Source organism: Podarcis melisellensis (genome assembly GCF_964234715.1).
Source record: "Podarcis melisellensis genome assembly, chromosome: 16".
NCBI classification, from domain to species: domain Eukaryota; kingdom Metazoa; phylum Chordata; class Lepidosauria; order Squamata; family Lacertidae; genus Podarcis; species Podarcis melisellensis.
The window spans coordinates 38948323-38968355 of record NC_138533.1 but is presented as its reverse complement, the minus strand read 5'-3'; the positions used below and the strand labels follow the sequence as shown (position 1 = coordinate 38968355).

Below are 20033 nucleotides of genomic sequence, written 5' to 3'. Positions count from 1 at the left end.
ATATCCTCTGTAATTACATTATTGACTAGCAGTTTAGCTCTCTGTTCTGTGTATATTGCCTTAATTCCATTGAAGAACTCTTTCCCCACATCCATGTACTCTAAACTTTTCAGCATAAAATCCCATACTATATTGTCGAAGGCCTTTTCTGCATCCACAAACATTAATATCGCTTGTTTCTCATTCCCGGCAGTCAGATATTCCAAAATATTAATTATATTCCTTATATTATCTTTCATTTGTCTGCCTGGAAGGAAACCTGCTTGATCTTTATGGATGATTTTCAACAATATCTTTTTCATTCTCTTCGCTAAAATCCCTGCAAATATTTTGTAATCCGTATTCAATAATGAAATAGGCCTATAGTTTCTGACTTGTGTTAAATCCAAATCTTGTTTTGGAATCAAGGTAATAAATGCTTCTTTCCATGTATCTGGGATCTCTCTTTCTTTTAAAATATTATTCATAACTTCTTTCAATGGTGTCGACAATACATCTTTCATTTCTTTGTAATAACCTGATGTAAATCCATCTGGTCCGGGGGCCTTTCCTCTCTTCAATTCTTTTATAGTCTCCTTTATCTCGTCCATTTCTATTGGGGCATTCAGCTGGTCTTTTTGTTCTGTCGGGATCTTCTGCACCTTTTTTTCTTTTAAAAATCTTTCTATTTTCTTTATATTGTTCCTTTCTTTATTTTTATATAATTGTCTATAAAAGTCCAAGAATCCTTTTCTGATTTCTTTCGGATTAACTATCTCTTCACCATTTACAATGATTTTATTAATTGTGTTTTGTTCCTTTCTGTTTTTAATTTGCCATGCTAACCATTTGCCTTATTTGTTAGCAAATTCGAAGTTTTTCTGTCTCAACCTTTTTACGTTCCATTCCACTTCTTTGTTTATTATCATTGCAAATTGAGTTTGTAAGGTTTTGACTTCTTGTTTAATTTTTAGGTTTTTTGGTTTTCTAATTAGTTTTTGTTCATTGTCCATAATCTGCTTCAAAATTTCTTTTTTTCCTTTTTCTCTATTTTTATTCCTCAACGAATTCTGCTGAATGAAAAAGCCTCTCATAACTGCTTTGCTTGCGTCCCAGACCACATTCATCTTTGTCCCTTTGTTGATATTGTCCACAAAATATTCCGTTAGTTTCTTTCGTGCTTTTTCTAGAGTTTGCTGATCATCTAATAGGTGTTCATTGATTCTCCATCTATAAGCCCTTTCCTCAAAACCTTTTAATTCCATTTTTATTGGATTATGATCCAAAATTACTTTAGGTTGTATTTCAATTTGTTGGATTCTTGGTGTCAGTTCATTCGAAACCAATATTTGATCTATTCTTGACATTGACTGATTTGGTTCTGAATAATAAGTAAATTGCTTCTCCAATGGGTGTCTGAGTCTCCAAATGTCAATCAAACCACAGTTCTTAGTCATCGTAAAAAAAGTCTTAAGTAGTTTCCCTTCCTTATTTGTTCCTTTTCTTAGTCTGTCCATTTCTAATGAAACCACTCCGTTCATGTCTCCCATTATTATATTTTTTCATCCATATAATCAAATAGTTTTTCTTCCAAGATTTTGTAGAAATCAGTCTTGTTTCCATTAGGTGCATAGATCCCGACAATTATCAAATTTTCACCTTGCCATTTGATCTGGACTGCTATAATTCTTCCTTCTTCGTCTTTAAAGATTTGTTGAAATTCGATTTTATTTTTGATATATAGAACTACCCCTCTTTTTTTTTCTTTGTCCAAAGATACAAATTCATTCCCTAATCTTTTATTAATCAGTATTTTTCTATGTTTGCTTGCCACGTGTGTTTAAGGTAAACATATAATGTCCAAATTTTTCTTTTTCAAAAATTGTTCAATTTTATTTCATTTTTTCTTATCATTCATCCCATTAATATTCCAATTCCATAATTTTAGCGCCATGATGGATTCCAATTAAATAAATTTAAATTAATTTTCTTATAACGTATCCTTTTCCTCTCCTTCTCCTTCTTCTACCTCTTCATCCGACTTCTTTCCATTCTCTTCTTTTTCCTCCCCCGATTCTGACTCTTCCTTAGATCCTGCTCCTCCTTCTGCATCTTTGACTTCTTCCTCTTCTGCTTTTAGTTCCTTGTATTTTCTCAAAATTTTCCCTGTTTCTTCTGGGCTTGTCAACCTGTGCTTCTTACTTTTGTAGAAAAACGAGACTCCCTCAGGGAATTCCCACTTAAAATCAATTTTGTTTTTCTTAAGAATCTGTACCAATGGCTTGTATGGGTCTCTTCGTTTCAGCAATCTTATTGGTATATCTTTAAAAATGATTATGTAATTTTCATCTATGTATAATCTTTTCTCTCTGTTCTTCTATAATATCAAGTTTCTCATTTCTCTTTCTTTAAATGTAATTAAACAGTCCCCTGGAAATTTCCTTGCTTTGTTTGATCCTACTTTCATTCTAAATGCACTTTGTACTGTTTTTACAACTTCTTCTGCTGGTAACTCCATCCATTGCGCTAACTCCATTATCAATCTCTCTTTAATATCTTCATTCTGTATCTCCGGCACAGATCTCAGCCTCAGATTCACCTCCCTCTGTCTCAGTCCATTCATAGCCATCGCATCTTTAATATCTTCCTGTGCTTTATTTATTTCCATCATCTCCACTTTCATCTTATTTTCTTCCCATTTCACCTCTTTCATTTCTAATTTAACCTTTTTCATCCCTTCTTCCAATGATAAAGTTCTTTTTGAAACCTCTCTTATTTATCCTTTCAGTTCACTGACCGTCTCTTCAATTTTTTTTGTCCATTTTGCCAATTTTACTATCCACTTGCTCTAATTTTGTTTCCAGATTCTTTTCACTTTGTTTAATTTCTGCAAACATTTTCAATATTTCTGCTTTGAAGTCCGATTCTTGCTTAGATGCTCTCCTTTCTGTCGGTGTCACCCCCTCCACCCCTTTCTTCTGTTGGTGTGCCATTTCTACCTTCTACAACCTCCCTCCCCAATCCTTCACCAAACTGCTATACAGTACAAAACCCTGTTCATTAAATTAGCCAATAGTCAATTATTGTATACCAAATTCAGCTGATACATTTTAAACAACTAATTTCAATTTTTGATTTATGATATGTCACTTCCAAAAAAGTAGGGAGTAGAGTAGGGAGTAAAATAGGGAGTAGAGTAGTAGTGAATGATTTTAAATTTGTAAAAAAAAAGAAAAAAGAAAAATACAGTATGTAGGGAGGGGTGACTTTTGAGAGAAGGGGTACCCAGATAGGTAAATTGTCAGATTATCTCCTTTTAATTTCAAATGAGAAAAGGAGAGGCCAAATCCAAAATCCAAACCAAAGTATAGGACAGTCTTCTTGCCCGCAATCAGGCTAATCCTTAATTAGAATCTTCTCTTGCACTTCCTCCCATACAAAATTGTAATCCAATTATGATCCAAGAAGATCGTAATCCAAATAATTTGTTTTATAATTCAAATATAATGTCCAAATATAGTTATTTTCCAAAAATGATTTTACAAAAATCCAAATATTTTATAGCCTCTAATATCAACTCAGAAAATTGATTCTTAATTCTCTAGTTGGTATTAATTCAAAAATATATTGAAATACTTTTAAAGATGAATCAGTAGAGTCCCAGAAGGAGTATTCCACATAGCACCCAAAACATGAAGTGGGAGAACTCAGATTTCCTGTTTCTTAAAAATATTCCACTGGCAAGGAAAATCATAGAAAAACAAGTTGTAATGTCTCATTCCATCCATTAGGGAACCGAAGTCCAGATAAGTGGCGTAGATCTAAAATTCATATAAATGTCAGTCTCAAAAGGAAAAAAATAAAAATAAAGGGAAAACCACCTCAATTCCAGATTGTGCTATATTTAATTTTGTCCTCTTAAGAGTCTATATCAACCAAAAGATGAAGAGAGGCTTTAATTCTTCCTCTGCAACAGCAGCCTTTTAACTCTTAACAATGGAGTCGAAGGCTCTCTTTGTCTTTAAAAGTGAAAGTGGGAAAACACTCTCATAAAAGGGAATGACTCTTCTAAAATGGCAGCTGCTGCAATATGCACCACCTAAAATACAGTGTATGAAATCCAATGATGCAATGGAGTACCTCCATGGGGTTTCTACCCACTCCAGCCACCTGCATGCCCTCCAAATCTGCTTAGGGAGGTTGGGGTCTTGCCAGAGCAGAAGTGGGGACTGGAGAGTAGAAACTGGAAGTCCCATTGTGCAACTGGAGTTCCTTTTGCACAAGCAGGTGGACGTAATTCAGTAGAAATCTTGCATTGATCTTGCAAGCTGATCTTACAGCTTGAGTCCAAGATCCCTAAGGACTGTCTAAACCTGGTCATTGAGATTTTTTGAAGTATTTTTTATTTATTTTTAAATAATTCTATTTTCATTTTTTATTTATTGAATTTATAACCCACTTTTTTCTCTAAGGAGCTCAAAGTGGCATCCGGTTCTCTTCATAAGGATGAGAGTCAGTGAGCTTCATGGCTGAGCAGGGACACTCTGGCCACTATAGCACACTGGCTCATGCCCTGATCCCTGAGATTATCTAGAGCAGCACTGCTGGTTGTGCCCAATATCACAGAGGCCACAATGGCATCAACAAGAAATCAGGCATTTAATGATGTTGGCCCCATGCTATAGAAAATTCTTTCAGGAGAGATTCAGCAGGTATCCTTGCTTCTGACTTTCAATCATCTCTTAAAGACTTTAATGCCAATTGGCTGATACAGTTGTTTAGAACCTCATTGAGTAGCCAGTTTTTTATTGAGTGGTTTGTAGTGCTTTTAAAGGTTTTTATGCTGATGTACATCACCCTGATTATAAGACGTAAACAGTGTTATAAATAAAAAAAACTTACCCCTTATACATTTTGTTCAAAAACTATTGTTTTAGTCCAATGCACATTTGTGCACATTTAATTTATATGGTATTCAATTAAATCTCATTTGTTTAGACAACTAATATTCATTTAATTAGTCAAGAGCCCTAATACTTAAGTGCAGTAAACTGTGATGCTCAGAGCAAATGTCATAAATGGAGCTGAGCTATTTTTCATTGTTGACCAAACCCTGAAGGAGAGTTTTTCTATTTCAGACCATGTTTGGAATCTTCCGTAAAATTTCAAATTCAGCCTATATCTCCAAATCTTACTCTAGTCCAGAAAAGGGGATGGGAAGGGTAGTCCTACTAAATTCTCCTTAGACATATGCCTGAAGTTTGAAAAGTTTATTGCACTGTTCACTGCTTGAAGAACCTCCATTGTAAATGTTTATATTAATTTGCAAAGCCGGCATTTCTTACCATATTGAGATCTGTCTGTGGAAGAATGGTCTTTAATTTCTCCCCTTGCCGTCCATCGACAATTCCTTCTACGATCATTTCAATCAGGTAGGGTACATATTTGGCAAATAATCTATCTAAGAGTTGTTTTTCTTGCTGAGGAACAAAATCAAAACAAAGTAATTCTAATGTATCCATTTTATTTGTATCTTCCTGTACAGAGGGATATACTCTTCCCCTCTTGTGATTGTGGATCAACCTCTTCTAAATAACAAGATCTAATCCATGGAAGGGAGGGCATAACACACCTGCTCTTGTAAGTCAGAAGTAAGAGCAGGAAAGCCCAAACGCTGTGGAGGACACAGGACTGGAATAGGATAGGGTGATTTCCAACCAAATCTTAACTATCTATCTGGAATTTGCCACCAGGCCCTCATGGCACCTAATGAAATTCCCCAAATTGTGGATTTCCCTGCCCCATTTCTTTGTTGTTGGCAGTTGCTAATAAGGCATGACTTCACATCACATTGTGAGTCATAGCTGTCAACGTTTCCCTTTTTTTAAGGGAAATTCCGATATTCCGAATAGGATTCCTCACAAGAAAAGGGAAATGTTGACAGCTATGTTGTGACTTCTCCTAAAACGTCCAAAGTAATGAGATTTAAAATAAAAATAAAAATTGAAAGGTGCTCCAGTGAATTACTCAAGGAAGCTCTTCATGTGGGAGATTTCCACTTTTCTGTCAACCTCTTAGAACCTCTGTAGGTTCTGTCAACCTATCTACATGTTCCAATATTGTAGCTGGACAGGCAGTTTTTTCAATTCTGCTATCAGAAAGGAACATTGTTGTCCATGGGTAGGCAAACTAAGGCCCGGATCCGGCCCAATCGCCTTCTAAATCCAGCCCGCAGACGGTCCGGGAATCAGTGTGTTTTTGCATGAGTAGAATGTGTCCTTTTATTTAAAATACATCTCTGGGTTGTTTGTAGGGCATAGGAATTCGTTCATTCCCCCCCAAAAAAAATAGTCTGGCCCCCCACAAGGTCTAAGGGGCAGTGGACCGGCCCCCTGCTGAAGAAGTTTGATAACCCCTGTATGTTGTCCAATAAAAACATCTTTTAGATGGGACCAGTCTGTTAGGTAGGCCCCAACACCATCTAGTGTCCAAAAGCAGGAAATGTTCACAGAGTCAAGGAATACGATATACAACCACCCCGACCCCAATTCCAGTCCCTTTCTTGATGAGACCAACACAGGATATCGTCAGAAGCACAACTGTAGGAGCAGAGAAGAGAACAGCAGAGACTTCCTCAATGCACTACCTCAAAAAAGACTTCCGCATCTATTATAAGGATAGGTAAAGGTAAAGGTACCCCTGCCCATACGGGCCAGTCGTGTCCGACTCTAGGGTTGTGCGCCCATCTCACTTAAGAGGCCGGGGGTCAGCGCTGTCCAGAGACACTTCCGGGTCACGTGGCCAGCGTGACGAAGCTGCTCTGCCGAGCCGGCACCAGTTCAGCACACGGAAACACTGTTTACCTTCCCGCTATAAAGCGGTACCTATTTATCTACTTGCACTTAGGGGTGCTTTCGAACTGCTAGGTGGGCAGGAGCTGGGACCGAAAGACGGGAGCTCACCCCACCATGGGGATTCGAACCGCCGACCATGCGATCGGCAAGCCCTAGGCGCTGAGGTTTTACCCACAGCGCCACCCGCGTCCCATTACAAGGTCAATCAACTGCAATAATATTGATTGACATGAGTAAGAACAGTCTTAGCATCCTAAGGAAAAAGCAGTCCAAAATGCCATATTTACACATATCCAGAAACTAATAATGTTGCTCAAGGCCATGGAGGCTTAGTCATTCCTGATTCAAGGTTGCAGGGAGAAGGGAAGGAAACCTGTGAGGAAAAAGTGAGTGCTTTTGTTGTTTTTCAAAGAGAAGAAGGAGAAAGAGTGATCGAGCTGGGAGAGAAAAATCAGTAAAAACATTGCAGAGTGAGAAATGCAGAGAAACAAGTACAGCTGCTGTGACCAAGGCAAGACAGCAAATGAACTGGGCTGGATCCTTCTCAAAGCTGCATCATGTGACCCTGCCTGTCCTAAGTAGTTATGGAGACAACCCATGTCTAGATGTCTTCCTCTCACTGACCGGAGAATAATACACACCCAGGTGTGTAATTCTTTTCCTGGTATGGGAGCATGTTAGGGGACTGGGATGGCTGTGGGTCGTTTGGATCCCGGCTGTTTCTTAGTCCTCCCTGGGCATATCTGACCCAAACCCTGACCCAGAGACCCTGTGTCTCCTCTACAAGAGGTCTGGAAGGTGGCAACATGAGAACAGGCCTTTTCTGCAGTGGCTCCACACTTGTGGAATGGTCGCCCCAGTGAGGCTCACCTAGCACCTTCATTGCATATCTTTAGGCACCAGGCAGAAACATTCCTCTTCTCCCCGGCTAATTAAGCCATCTGTGCCCTTTTAAACTGTGTAGTGCAGGGTACTGTTTTTGTTTAATAATAATAATAATAATAATAATAATAATAATAATAATAATAATAATAATTTAATTTAATTTAATTTATACCCCGCCCTCCCCAGCCAAGGCCAGGCTCAGAGCGGCTTACAAGCAATAATAAAAACAAGATGAATGATTACAACTTAAAAACAAAAATAAAATACAACATTAAAATAATGGAACATTAAAATATTAAAATGTAGCGTCATCGCAGGAGGAGAAGGAAAAGAAAAAAAAGAAGAAGAAAAAAAAGAGAGAGGGAGGGAATCAAATTGGCTCCAAGCCAAAGGCCAGGCGGAACAACTCTGTCTTACAGGCTCTGCGGAAAGAAATCAGATCCCGCAGGGCCCTGGTCTCATGAGGCAGAGCGTTCCACCAGGCCGGAGCCAGAGTTGAAAAGGCCCTGGCTCTGGTTGAAGCCAATCTAACTTCTTGTTACTATGTTATGTGTGTTTGTGTTTTTATATTGCAAACCACCCTGTGATCCATTCTTATTATTTATAATTATATCTCCTTTGAGCTCTACCCACATCAGAGCACCAGCAGGAAGGATTCAGCAGCAGCAGGAAGGGGGGAATCCAACTTAGGATTTTCCTCTCCAGTGCTGGAACTCCATATCCAGAGCTGGACAGGGGTATCTGATATATCCTGTGGCCCCTGGGACACCCTCCCAAATCCTGCACCCCAACCAGAGAACTCAGTTTGTCTGGAAACCTCACATAAAAATTAGCTTGTCTGGATATACTGGAAAACCAGTAACTGGTGATTTACAACAAATGCTTCCAAGTTCAGTCTAAGGAGACATTTTCTACCTTGCTTCTTTGGTTCGTCCATTTCTCCCAATAAGGTTTGTATCTCAAGTTCTTGGGGTCCACAAAGACCATCCCACAGCGTGATACCGTCGCAGGTGAAGCATACTGTAAGTCTCCAACCTAGGAAGGAAGCACATTTACTGGAAACTGGTTGGAGGAGTGGCCTCGTGCCTGGAGAACCTCCACCACAAAATGGAAGCTGGCATGCTGCATTCTATTTCTGAAGTGAAGCAAGTTTGGCCCTAATGAACTTGGATATAGGACTGTCTAGACCCACATGTAACCCACTCTGCGCAATTCAGAAGAAAAGCTGAGTGTAAGAGTAAGAAAACAGTAAAATAAATAAATACAATAAAAATGGAGAAACACCACCACCTCCCAAGACCAAAATGGATGGATAACGGGTCACTTGAGCTGTTATATTTAATGAAATGTCTGGCCATCAGTATCTGTTGTTTCAAAACTTCAGAAGTGACTTCCTTACCTCAAATAAAAGGGCACAATGGGCTTGGAGTCTGATTCGTTCCCCATTTGCCAAAGTCAACAACTTGTTATCATCCATCACAGAATTCATGTTTTCTACCCAGAGGGCATCCACATCTCCATCAAATAAAATGTACCTGTATACAAAGATTAAAGAAAGGCACTTATATAATGACACATCCCCAAAACACTTCTATTCGAATTCATTTTGATCTGTGTACTTTCACTGGATTGCAGGAAGGTTATTGGGAAAATGAGGGAAAATTACAGCAAAACAAATCTGAAACGATTAAGGACCCGCAAGTGTAATGTCTAACCCAGAGGTTTGCAATCCTTTTCCCCTACTAAATAATTCCAGTAATGGAACAATATCCTGTGAAGTCCAACTCCCCCCCCCCCCAAGAAGCATTAAACAAAACAAAACAAAACAAAACATGAAAACAAATAATTTAACCAAAATTTCATAGAACCCCTGACGGAAAGCTCACTCAACCCAAAGATTCCACGGAGCCTTGGTTGAAAAGTACTGGATAGGAAAAATTATGTTTAAAGAGCTGATAATCTTACTGATGGTTGCTAGATTAAATTTAACAAAATACTGGAAAGTATACCAAAAAGCTGATCAATTGCTTTGATGGGAAAATGAGCACATAAAATAAAAACATTGAGAAAAGCAAAAGAGCCAGACAAATTTGGAGAAATATGATATCATATTATTGCATTCACTTCTGACAAGGAAAACAATTTTATTCTACCTCAAACTCATGCTGATTTGTGAATAACTGATTTTGGCTGTGTGGGAAATTGCAGTCAAATATAGCTAGCAAGAATAGGGCTTGCATGAAGTGGTTAAGGTAATAGAATTGCATTCCTAGAGTCAGCTAGGCCAGGCCCCTCGCCTGGAAGGAAGTTAAGCTTCCTCCTTTGGTCATTCTCTTTCACCTTGTGAACTCACCAAGATAGGACCTGTCTGAGCTTGCTCTCTACAAGTTGTTTGTGTGCTCAGAAATATGTTTCTGTATTTTGTAAACCCAAAATACAGAATACTACCTGTGTTTTTCTTGCAGCTGTATGGAATAATGCATGAATCATATCTTACGAGTTAAATAAAGTATTCAAACTTATTAATGGTGTGGGAAGCAGTGTTAAGTGACTAGAACAGGATATTTAAAAGGTCTAACGGCCTATATTCCTCACACTTCAGGGTGATGCATGATTCTGTGTTTTAAAACTCTGCTGGGGGCTCTCACTTGCTGGAGAGTATGTTTAGCTCTGCTCTTTTGATATAGGTATCCAGCCAAGTACTTTATTAATGACCCCACAATGATCTCATGTTATCTCTTTCCCCCCAAAAGCTGATTGTATTGCCTGCATTTCTTTGAATCTGATTCTCTTTAGTTTCCCCTTCTCTGTTGTTGTCCTGATGATAACATTACAATGTGCTCTTGGCCTTGCATTAATTCTCTTGTAATTTATCTATAATCTGTCATTTTTCTCTTATGTTTGTTTGGTTACAAAACTTAATAATGCAGTTTGAACACAAATACAAATATTGGTCTAACCCTTAAGAAATTACCTTCTCTCTTTTTTATCTGTGGGTTTATTGATTTCCCTAAAGATGTTGGACAAAACTCCATCAGTCCAGTCTCGTGTGGTGGGGTCCAGGATTCCGTAAAGCTCAATAACACTCATGGCTTTGGGGTTCAGCGTGTAAAGTTTGGTCACCAATGACAGCCTAAATGGACATCAGAGGTGCAGTTAAGAAGAAAAACACATTGCAGTAGAACTTGCCAAAGCAACTCCTGTATACAAACACTGCACAATTCCTACCCAATAAAAACATGAAGAAGAACCCCTGCTGAATCAGATCAAAGTAAATCAAAGCTTGATCCTGCTTTCCACAGTGGCTACCAGATATCCCTGGAAAGCTCATAAGCAGAGCTTAAATGCAGGAGCCCTCCTCACTGTTTTCCCTCAGCAATTGACACAATTGGTCAGTTCATGGAAGCCACGCCTATTGCTCTATGGGGTTGCCAATTGCGTCACTAGAATGCGCCACAACATAATCCAAGTGACTTGATTATTTCTACTTTCTGGTTGAGTATTTTTATTTATTTACTTGATTTAGGGAGGCGAAGCTGCCTTTCTCACCCCCTGGCTATGCCCATGAAAGTGAAGGAAGCGAGGAAGTGTATGCTCATCCTCTTGCAACAAGTCTGACCAAGTTATCTACCTGTATTCATAATCTGTACTCACTTTGTCTGAGCCTGGCACAAGGTATTGATAACCACAGACTTGCCGCCTCCTGTCGGCCCAACCACCATTGTAGTATGACGAGTCAACATAGTTTCATACATTTGGACAACTTTATCCACCTGATAAAAAAACCATTAAAAGGCCTCATAGAGCATACATCAACTAAACTCACTATTAGCCTTTTTTTCTAATAGTACTGTATAAATCAACAAAATTCCATTTTAGGAGAATTTAAGTCAAAAGATATAACCCAAATACCCCAGGTTGAAAGTAAAAGAAAGAAAAGAAAATTCCAAGTCATCATAATCTTCCGCCACCTAAAAGGATTATTATTGCTACTTATGGACTGGATGGAAGACCTTACTGCAACAGAGCCAGGCTTTAAGGTTGCCTTTTATACAGGCTCCCCAAAATGTGGCCTGGCATTTATGATACTTTCCATTTTTCTGTGTTTCTTTTTCATACCTGAATTGGCAGGACAACGTAGCCTCCTTCAGCCAACACTTGCTCAACAGCATCATTAAAATTAGGGTAGCGTACTCGAGGGCAATCAAGTCCAGGAAACAGGTCAGAGATGAGGCCAAGAAAAAGAGGAACATCTTCAAAAACAAATTTGGGGAGATTCATGTCTCGCAGAGCTCTCATCAGGACCACATCCTAGGGTGATGGTGGTTGTAAAAAGCAATTAACATGTTTAGTGAGCAAAATAGGTTTTCTTGAGCACCCTGCCCCCAATTTAGTAGCTCCCTCAAATAGCTGCTGCCTTTCACCACATAACAGTTAAAGGTTTGAGGCTGAAACAAAACAGAAGTACTTTTTTGGAGGGACAGGGGGCGGGTGAATATGGGGGGCTCCCTGGTCCTGAATGGAGTAACTGTGCGCAGGACCAGGTGCACAGCCTGGGAATCATTTTGAACTCACAGCTATCCATGGAGACACAGGTCAATTATGTGTCCAGGGCAGCTGTCTACCACCCTCATCTGGTACACAGGTTGAGACCCTACCTGCCTGCGGACTGTCTCACCAGAGTGGTGCATGCTCTAGTTATCTCCCGCTTGGACTACTGCAAATGGGGCTACCTTTGAAGGTGACTCAGAAACTACAACTAATCCAGAATGCGGCAACTAGACTAGTGACTGGGAGTGACCGCCAAGACCATATAAAACCAGTCCTAAAGGATCTACACTGGTTCCAGTATGTTTCCTAGCACAATTCAAAGTGTTGGTGCTGACCTTTAAGATCTTAAACGGCATTGGCCCTATATACCTGAAGGAAGATCTCCATCACCATTGTTCAGCCTGGATACTGAGATCCACCTCCAAGGGCCTTCTGGTGGTTCCCTCGCTTTGAGGAATGAGGTTACAGGGAACCAGGCAGAGGGCCTTCCCAATAGTCGCACCTACCCTGTGGAATGTAGGGCAGTACTTCTGTCTTATCAGGATTCAACCTCAATCTGTTAGCCGCCACACATCCTCCAACCACCCTTACAAAGCCCTATACAGCTTAGGATTCTCCCATGTGTATCATTCCCAGTCTTTCTGCCAAGTATTCACTCTGCAGCAACCTATCAGAGGGCATTCTTGATATATGCATGTCGAATGTTGAATGTCGAATGCCCTTCCTTCACACTAGACGGACTTTGATGGCTTTTCAGTGCCAGTTTAAAACTATTTTATTCATCCAGGCCTGTGGCTGAATTGCTTCATTTGTGGGTTTGTGCCCTTGCCTGACTATCTGGGTTTTTTATTATTATTATTATTATTATTATTATTATTATTATTATTATTATTATTTTATTGCTATATTGTAGCACATATTTGTTTTTATGATAAATTATTGTTTCAGTGTGTACTATGATTTATTTGAAATTACACCTTGCTCTGAGATGGTATTTCACAAAGTGCGTTAGAAATTGCCTGAATAAATAAAAGGCCAACAGCTTCTGGCCAAGCACTTGCACCAGGCTACTTTTGCTGCCCCAGATGCATAACATCCGCAGCCAGCGCAGAGGAGACCAAGGAAATGAGCACAGGAGAATGGTATTGAGTTGAATTAGGCCACAACTTTATTGATTACAGGTAAGAGTAGGTTTGGCTACGCGCATGTATCTGACATCAGGCAGCCTACACGCTGACTGATAGGAACCCAGGGGGTCAGCCCTGTGCTGGGGAGTCACCCCCGACATTTATTGGGTGCCACAATCCCGCACAGGCCCGCCATTGGGAGAGGTGTTTTGGCCCATCAGTCCCTGTGTGGACTCCTGGCAGAGTCAACCTCCTGGATGCCCTTAATGGAGTGCCCATGTGGCTAAAGATCCAGTCCAATGCCCACATGCCCATGCCCCAATTGGCTTGCAGGCAATGCCCACCTCTAGCAGCTATGGTGGCTCATTCAACAGAAGTAATATATTTTGCATTACCTGTGGAAATTTATACTTGATTCTGACCAAACTAAGCTTACTAGAGCAAAATAAACACCAGGATTATGCCCCTAAAATATATATATAAAGGTAAAGGTAAAGGTACCCCTGCCCGTACGGGCCAGTCTTGCCAGACTCTGGGGTTGTGCGCCCATCTCACTTAAGAGGCCAGGGGCCAGCGCTGTCCGGAGACACTTCCGGGTCACGTGGCCAGCGTGACATCGCTGCTCTGGCGAGCCAGAGCCGCACACGGAAACGCCATTTACCTTCCCGCTGGTAAGCGGTCCCTATTTATCTACTTGCACCCGGAGGTGCTTTCGAACTGCTAGGTTGGCAGGCGCTGGGACCGAGCAACGGGAGCGCACCCCGCGGCAGGGATTCGAACTGCCGACCTTTCGATCGGCAAGCCCTAGGCGCTGAGGCTTTAACCCACAGCGCCACCTGCGTCCCCCTTAAATATATATATATATATATATATATCATCGAAAAATAAAATATTGGAACACAGCTAGGGTGGGCACACACCATTTTCTCTATATTGTTCACATAGTACATTTGTGACTAAGACTGAAACGGCTTGCACTCAATTATATGTAACACAGGCCCAGATGAGACAGTTTGTTTATGATTTTCTTCTTTAGTGACAGTGACATGAGACATACAGTGGGAGGGGTGTTTCTCTCTCTGAAACATGAAGTACACTCTGGGTATTTTGTTTTCTTTCATGTCTGATGCTGTTAAATCGAATAAGGAGGGATGAAGGTTTTATGGTCCTATTTGCAGGGGCTGGGCAAGATGGCATAGGGGGGTCCCTTCCAACTCTACAATTCTATGGTTTTATGATATAGTGCTAGAGGGCCGTAAAAATTTGTGTCCTGGGCTTTTTAGACTCGTCTACCTATGTACTATCGGGAACCCAAATGGCACATTGGTTGCCAGATGTGATTTTTTTTTCCAGCTCTCCCACCCCACTAATAGGGACTAGCCCATAGTCATGGGGTCATGTGAATAAGCCCCCAGATGCTCTATTTTCCAGGATGCCAGGATAATGGATTAGGAAAGGCTTACCTCATTTAGATCCGGTGAGCCTCTCTTCAGTTCTCCTGCCATCACCAGTACTGACTTCAGAGCCCGAAGCCCAAAATCATAGTGATGCTGTTTTGAAAGTTGTTCCCTTGCTAGTTTGTAGAGCACTGTCATCTTCTTGGCCAGGGTCTTGCAGACAAAATGCAGCATGAACATATAAATGTGTGGGTTTTTTAAATAAAAAAAGCCCTGAAGCTCCCCATGTGCACTTTATTCATACATGAACATAACTACATGAATCACGTGTGTGAATGAACCACTATAGGTTCAACACCTTAAGTGAAACTTGCAATATACATATATATAATATTCCCAGTTTTGAAAAGCCCTCAAATTGGCTAACAACATTCACAAAACACTACAGATATGTAATAAGCATTATGAATGAACCAGCTCTTTGTGAAGGCACTGACCTACCTTTGCCAAAAGAAAACCTTCAGAAAACAGCATGATTTCACAGATTTGTTGGAGATCTGGCACAATTACTACTACAGGTCTGAAAAGAGCCTTAACGGATTCAGGGAGCTCAGTACGGCCTGCGTAGCCAGGATTCATGGTGATGAAAATGCCCATTCGCGGATCCAGAGAAATTTCTTGCCCTTCAAACTGAAACATAAGCCTAATTGAAGTTCAGACAGATACGTAAGAGAAAGAAATGGACCCACTAAAGGATCGTCATATCCCAAACTTACATGCATGTACATATTAGTGCACCTGAAAACTAATCCAACCCTTTATGCACAAAATCATCTTCCCTGCCTCTTTACCTGAAATGTTTTCAGCTGGTTCATCAGAGCATTTCTGATGGTTTGAATCTGTGAAGAGATGACTGAAAGCACGGAGGCATCAATCCGATTAAATTCATCGAAGCAACCCCACGCGCCACATTGGGCAAGACCGGAGAAAATCTTACCCACTGCCTAGAATGCAAAAGATGAAGAAGCATTAAAACTGAATGGCAGCCATTGATCATGAAAGTCCCTTCTGGTTCAGAGTGAAAAAGGCATCCAGACTTAAGATTTCTCTTACTGCTACCCAGGAGAGCCACAGTCACATGACAGATATTTGAGGTCTTAGGCACCCTGAAGAAGTTCCACCCCAGTTCCATCCCATGGCTGAGGCTTCACCTCCAGGCTTCCTTCAGTGCTACCTGCAGAGTACAGCCAGGGGAAGCATGGCCCTGCTCGCTTACTCTGAAGTAAGCCCCACTGTTGCATGGGACGGTGCTCCCTCCCTCCTGAGCCCAGCGAGCTCCAGGCAGGTGTGCATGCCTCCAGCCCCAGGCGGGGAAGTTGCAAGACGGCAGAGGCACAAGCAGCTAATTTAAACTGAATTACCAATTAAGTGCAAGTTTAATAAATAAAGGGACAAAGAACGGCTTGTCCTGGAGCCTGAGGGATGCTGATCCACTATGTGGTAGCTGAAGGCTGGGTTTGTGCTGCTGGGAAGGAGTTTGTTTATAGGAGCCCCGCACATGGTAAACGGAAGAAGGGGAGAAACCTCTCACAACTCTTTCAAGCCACCAAAGAACCCTGTCCCAAAGCAACCGCCACTGCCTTGATGGCTTTTGGAGAGGGACTTATCCAGACAAGCAAGGACACAGAGCACACTTTGTCCTTGAGTGGCTGGAGGTGGAAGGTGGTTGCTTTGCAGCCGCTAGGCTCAAAGCACAGGTAGCCTAAGCTGGGGAGAACTCTCTTCTCCCTGTGGGCGCTTGGTAGCCGCACTGGGGGGACTTCCCTCTCCCATCCCAAGGATGTTGCCGGTTTTATTTTTCACTGTGGACTCTGTAGACTCTTAGAGTTCATAGAAATAGAAAAGTGACCCTAGAGATATAAAAGGGTAGTCAAGTGATCCTAGAGACAAAAAGTGTAGAGTCAAAAGCAATTCAGGACATCCAGAGTGAAGTTAGAAATCCGTGATTGTTCATGTGTTTCCGTGATTGTGATTCTCCCAGCCAAATTGGAGGGCATGGAAGTGGTTTTCTGTCATTAAGAAGAGAGCAGTACAGGAATGCAGAAGGGATATTCCTACCTTGAAATCCATGCCTTCTCCACAATTAGTTACTACACAAAGCAAGCCCAAGGCTTTGGCAAGATCTTTAGTTGTTTCAGTCTTCCCAGTTCCTGCTGGACCTGCAGGTGCTCCACCCAAATACATGGACAAGGCCTTTGGAGGAAAAGTCACAGAAAAGTGAGGCAAGGAAGGAGAAAATCTACTTTGCCATTGCAATGAGTGCTAGATTCTCCAGTCTCTAGTAATGAATGGCTGGAGAAAGACAATCGTCTTGAAGAGAACTGAAAACGAGTTAAAAGATTTGCACTCTTTATGGTGTGCATGCATAGTTATTTTCCCCTGCAGTACCTTCAATCAAACAGGTTTGGAAGATTTTGAAAATAACACAAAAAACTGCAGAACCAGTTTATCAGCAGTGAAAGTGAGATGAGTGTACACACAATAAGCAACCAACTTCTGTTTCAAATTGCTTTCGGTAGGACTCCTGTTGGCCAACATCAGCAGGGTCCTCGGGCCGGTCCCCGCACCGCCAACAAGGCCACCACCGCTGCAAGCGGGGGGGGGGAGCCAGCAGCACCCAAGGCGAAAGTCACAAGGACTGTGCAGAGCCCCCAACCCCCTTCCCCAACAATCTCAGCAGCAATCCAGCAGAGCTCAGAGGTCTGGAAGTCTCTGCAGCTGAGAGACAGAACAGCAGAGCTGCCCCCCCCAGCCTAGCACTCACCAGCCTCCATCGCCACGGCCACCCCTGCTGCAGCCAGAGAGGGGGGGGGGGTAGGAGGAGACCGGGAAAGTCAGGGAGGCCACATAGAAGCTCCCCTATTACCAATCCCATATTCTGAGCTTGAATCATTAGCTAAGGACCAGAATCCTGCATCAATGACACTTCCATCCATGCATGAATAGATCCTTTGTTCTAAGCCAAGACACTAACTGAAGGAAAGTTGTATACCGTATAGGCAGAATATTCTTATTCTTATTATATTCTTATTTATACCCTGTCTTTTTCCCTGACAGGACTCAAGGTCGCTTACAGCTACAATGAAGAAGTGTTAAAAACATAGAAAAAACAATAATTAAAATCACTTAAACTGGGGGAAGTTTGTTGAATATCTGAAAAGTGTATGTGATGTGCAAACAACGCTAGTGGGGTTTCAAGAAGCACTGTAAAAGTTGAGATGTATTGCTAAAAGAAATAGAAGGGGGAGGGAAGACAAATGAAAGGAATGTGTATTAAAAAGATAAATATGGATGATTATCAGAGAAGCTGAAGGAAGTCCAAAAAGAGATAATTTGTTAAAATTTGGATAAAACTGTATAATTGTATTGGAAAATTAATAAAAATTTATACAAAAAAGAAAAGAAATGCACACATAAAGAAATATAAAAAAACGCTTAAACATTGAAAGAATTAAAACTTTCTCTCTCATCTATTAAAACCATACAAATAATTACAATAAAAACAGCATGGCTTTGAATATACATTCCAAACTTACCTTCCATTGTTTTCAACAGCACTTAAGAACCTAAGCTAAATGAAAAGCCCCTTTATTGGTTTACCTGTGTGAGTGTTAGATATATCCGGTCTGTGAGTGGTGTGATGACCAGTCTCCCATTTAAGCCCATATATTCATAGCCATAAGAAAAGGCACCAGTGCACTGGCGCACATTGAGTTCATCTGGTTCTCGGTCCCAATAAAAACGCAGCTGACTTTCCCACTCAAATTCACGAGCTTCCATGATGCTAGAGAGAGAGGGAGACAGAGGTTCCAGGCTTCCATGAAACATACAACATCAAAAATCAAAAGAGGTCAGCAAATGGTATCAAGAGAAGTTAGAAAAGCGGACAGGATGGAGGAGGAAAAGGGGAAATTGAAGCACAGAAGGGACCTCAAGAATGGTTTCATTACTTTTATTAAACAGAGCAATCTTACTAATCTGGACCCTGCAATTACCTGTCTCTTACAAATATATCAACTATATCCCGTGCATGGACATCAATTATGAGAACGGTATTGTATTTTTTCCTGTCATTTTTGCTTAGTGGTTTGGTGATTCGGGTTACTAGCGAGTCAATTTGGAAGTGCATTTTCTTGGCGTAGTTTTTCATTGCCTGTTTTTCTCCCTTCTTCACTTTTCGGAAGACGTCTTCTACTTCCCAGGTCCACCACACCTGATTGGCAGCCAGCACCATCATACCTTGGTACATCAGCATCCAGTCAACTCTAAGGAAAAAGCAGAATCACTTTGCCAGGTGACCAGCAGTAATCAAGTAAAACAAAGATAAAAAGTATATAGCTCAATGAATCATTATAATATTGAAAAGAAGGGTGACTTGCACAGCATTCTGGATGTAGCAGGAGAGCTGAGATGGCAAGGCCCCATCCATTAGCCTGGCTAGGCTGCCTTCTAGCCCACCTTATTTCAGAAATGCCTCAAATAGTAGATGTGCCTGCCTTAAGAACATGGATAACACATCACTTATTGGATACAAAAACTGAATCACAGGGCTTCTGGATTGACCCGAGACATCCATGTTGAGGGTTGTGTTCTCTAATTTGACAAAGGTACATCACTTAATCTATATTGGCTATCCTCCCTCCAGTTGCACTTACAGTTTTCAGCTCAATTAGTAGGATCGCTAACCAAGAGAAATAAAACACCAAGAAGGCAGGGATACAAAGGGGAAGCATACCCAGCATGGAGATGTATAGCCAAATCTGAAGCTGTATGTGTGGTGACAGCCCATTCCACTATTAGGATATAATTGTGAATGTCTCATTATGCCAACCCATTCACAGTAGATGAGCAAATGCTCCTTTCTCAGGTTGTTATGTGAAACATCTACACCGAGGGATTTGCAAAAACTACATCAAATGCTTCAGTGAGTATTACAATGTGGAGGGCACATAGGTGGGTAGAATAATGTTCTGTAGGACTCTTCTGTGAAAGCCACCACTGAAATATAGAGTTCTAGTTTGCAATGTCTAGTGGACATGTTTGCTGACAACCACAGGGCAGCTTGGCAAATGTCAGTAACTAATGCTGGTTCTGCCAGAAAAGGTCGCTGAGCTTAAATATGCAGTAAAAAGGTAAAGGTAAAGGTACCCCTGCCCGTATGGGCCAGTCTTGCCAGACTC

At 41.1% G+C, this 20033-nt stretch overlaps 1 protein-coding gene across 1 annotated transcript in view; it reads right to left on the bottom strand.

Moving 5' to 3' along the window:
• The window catches only part of DNAH10 (dynein axonemal heavy chain 10), a 119755-nt gene that overhangs the window by 48747 nt on the left and 50975 nt on the right, over positions 1-20033 (bottom strand). The window contains exons 31-42 of the mRNA XM_081892744.1: positions 18849-19118; positions 18454-18637; positions 16912-17046; positions 15645-15797; positions 15295-15483; positions 14860-15006; positions 11838-12029; positions 11373-11491; positions 10693-10851; positions 9118-9253; positions 8634-8753; positions 5325-5459 (exon numbers count right to left, since the gene is read on the bottom strand). Coding sequence (XP_081748870.1) covers positions 5325-5459; positions 8634-8753; positions 9118-9253; positions 10693-10851; positions 11373-11491; positions 11838-12029; positions 14860-15006; positions 15295-15483; positions 15645-15797; positions 16912-17046; positions 18454-18637; positions 18849-19118 — 1939 coding nt within the window. The remainder of the gene's footprint in view (positions 1-5324; positions 5460-8633; positions 8754-9117; positions 9254-10692; positions 10852-11372; positions 11492-11837; positions 12030-14859; positions 15007-15294; positions 15484-15644; positions 15798-16911; positions 17047-18453; positions 18638-18848; positions 19119-20033) is intronic.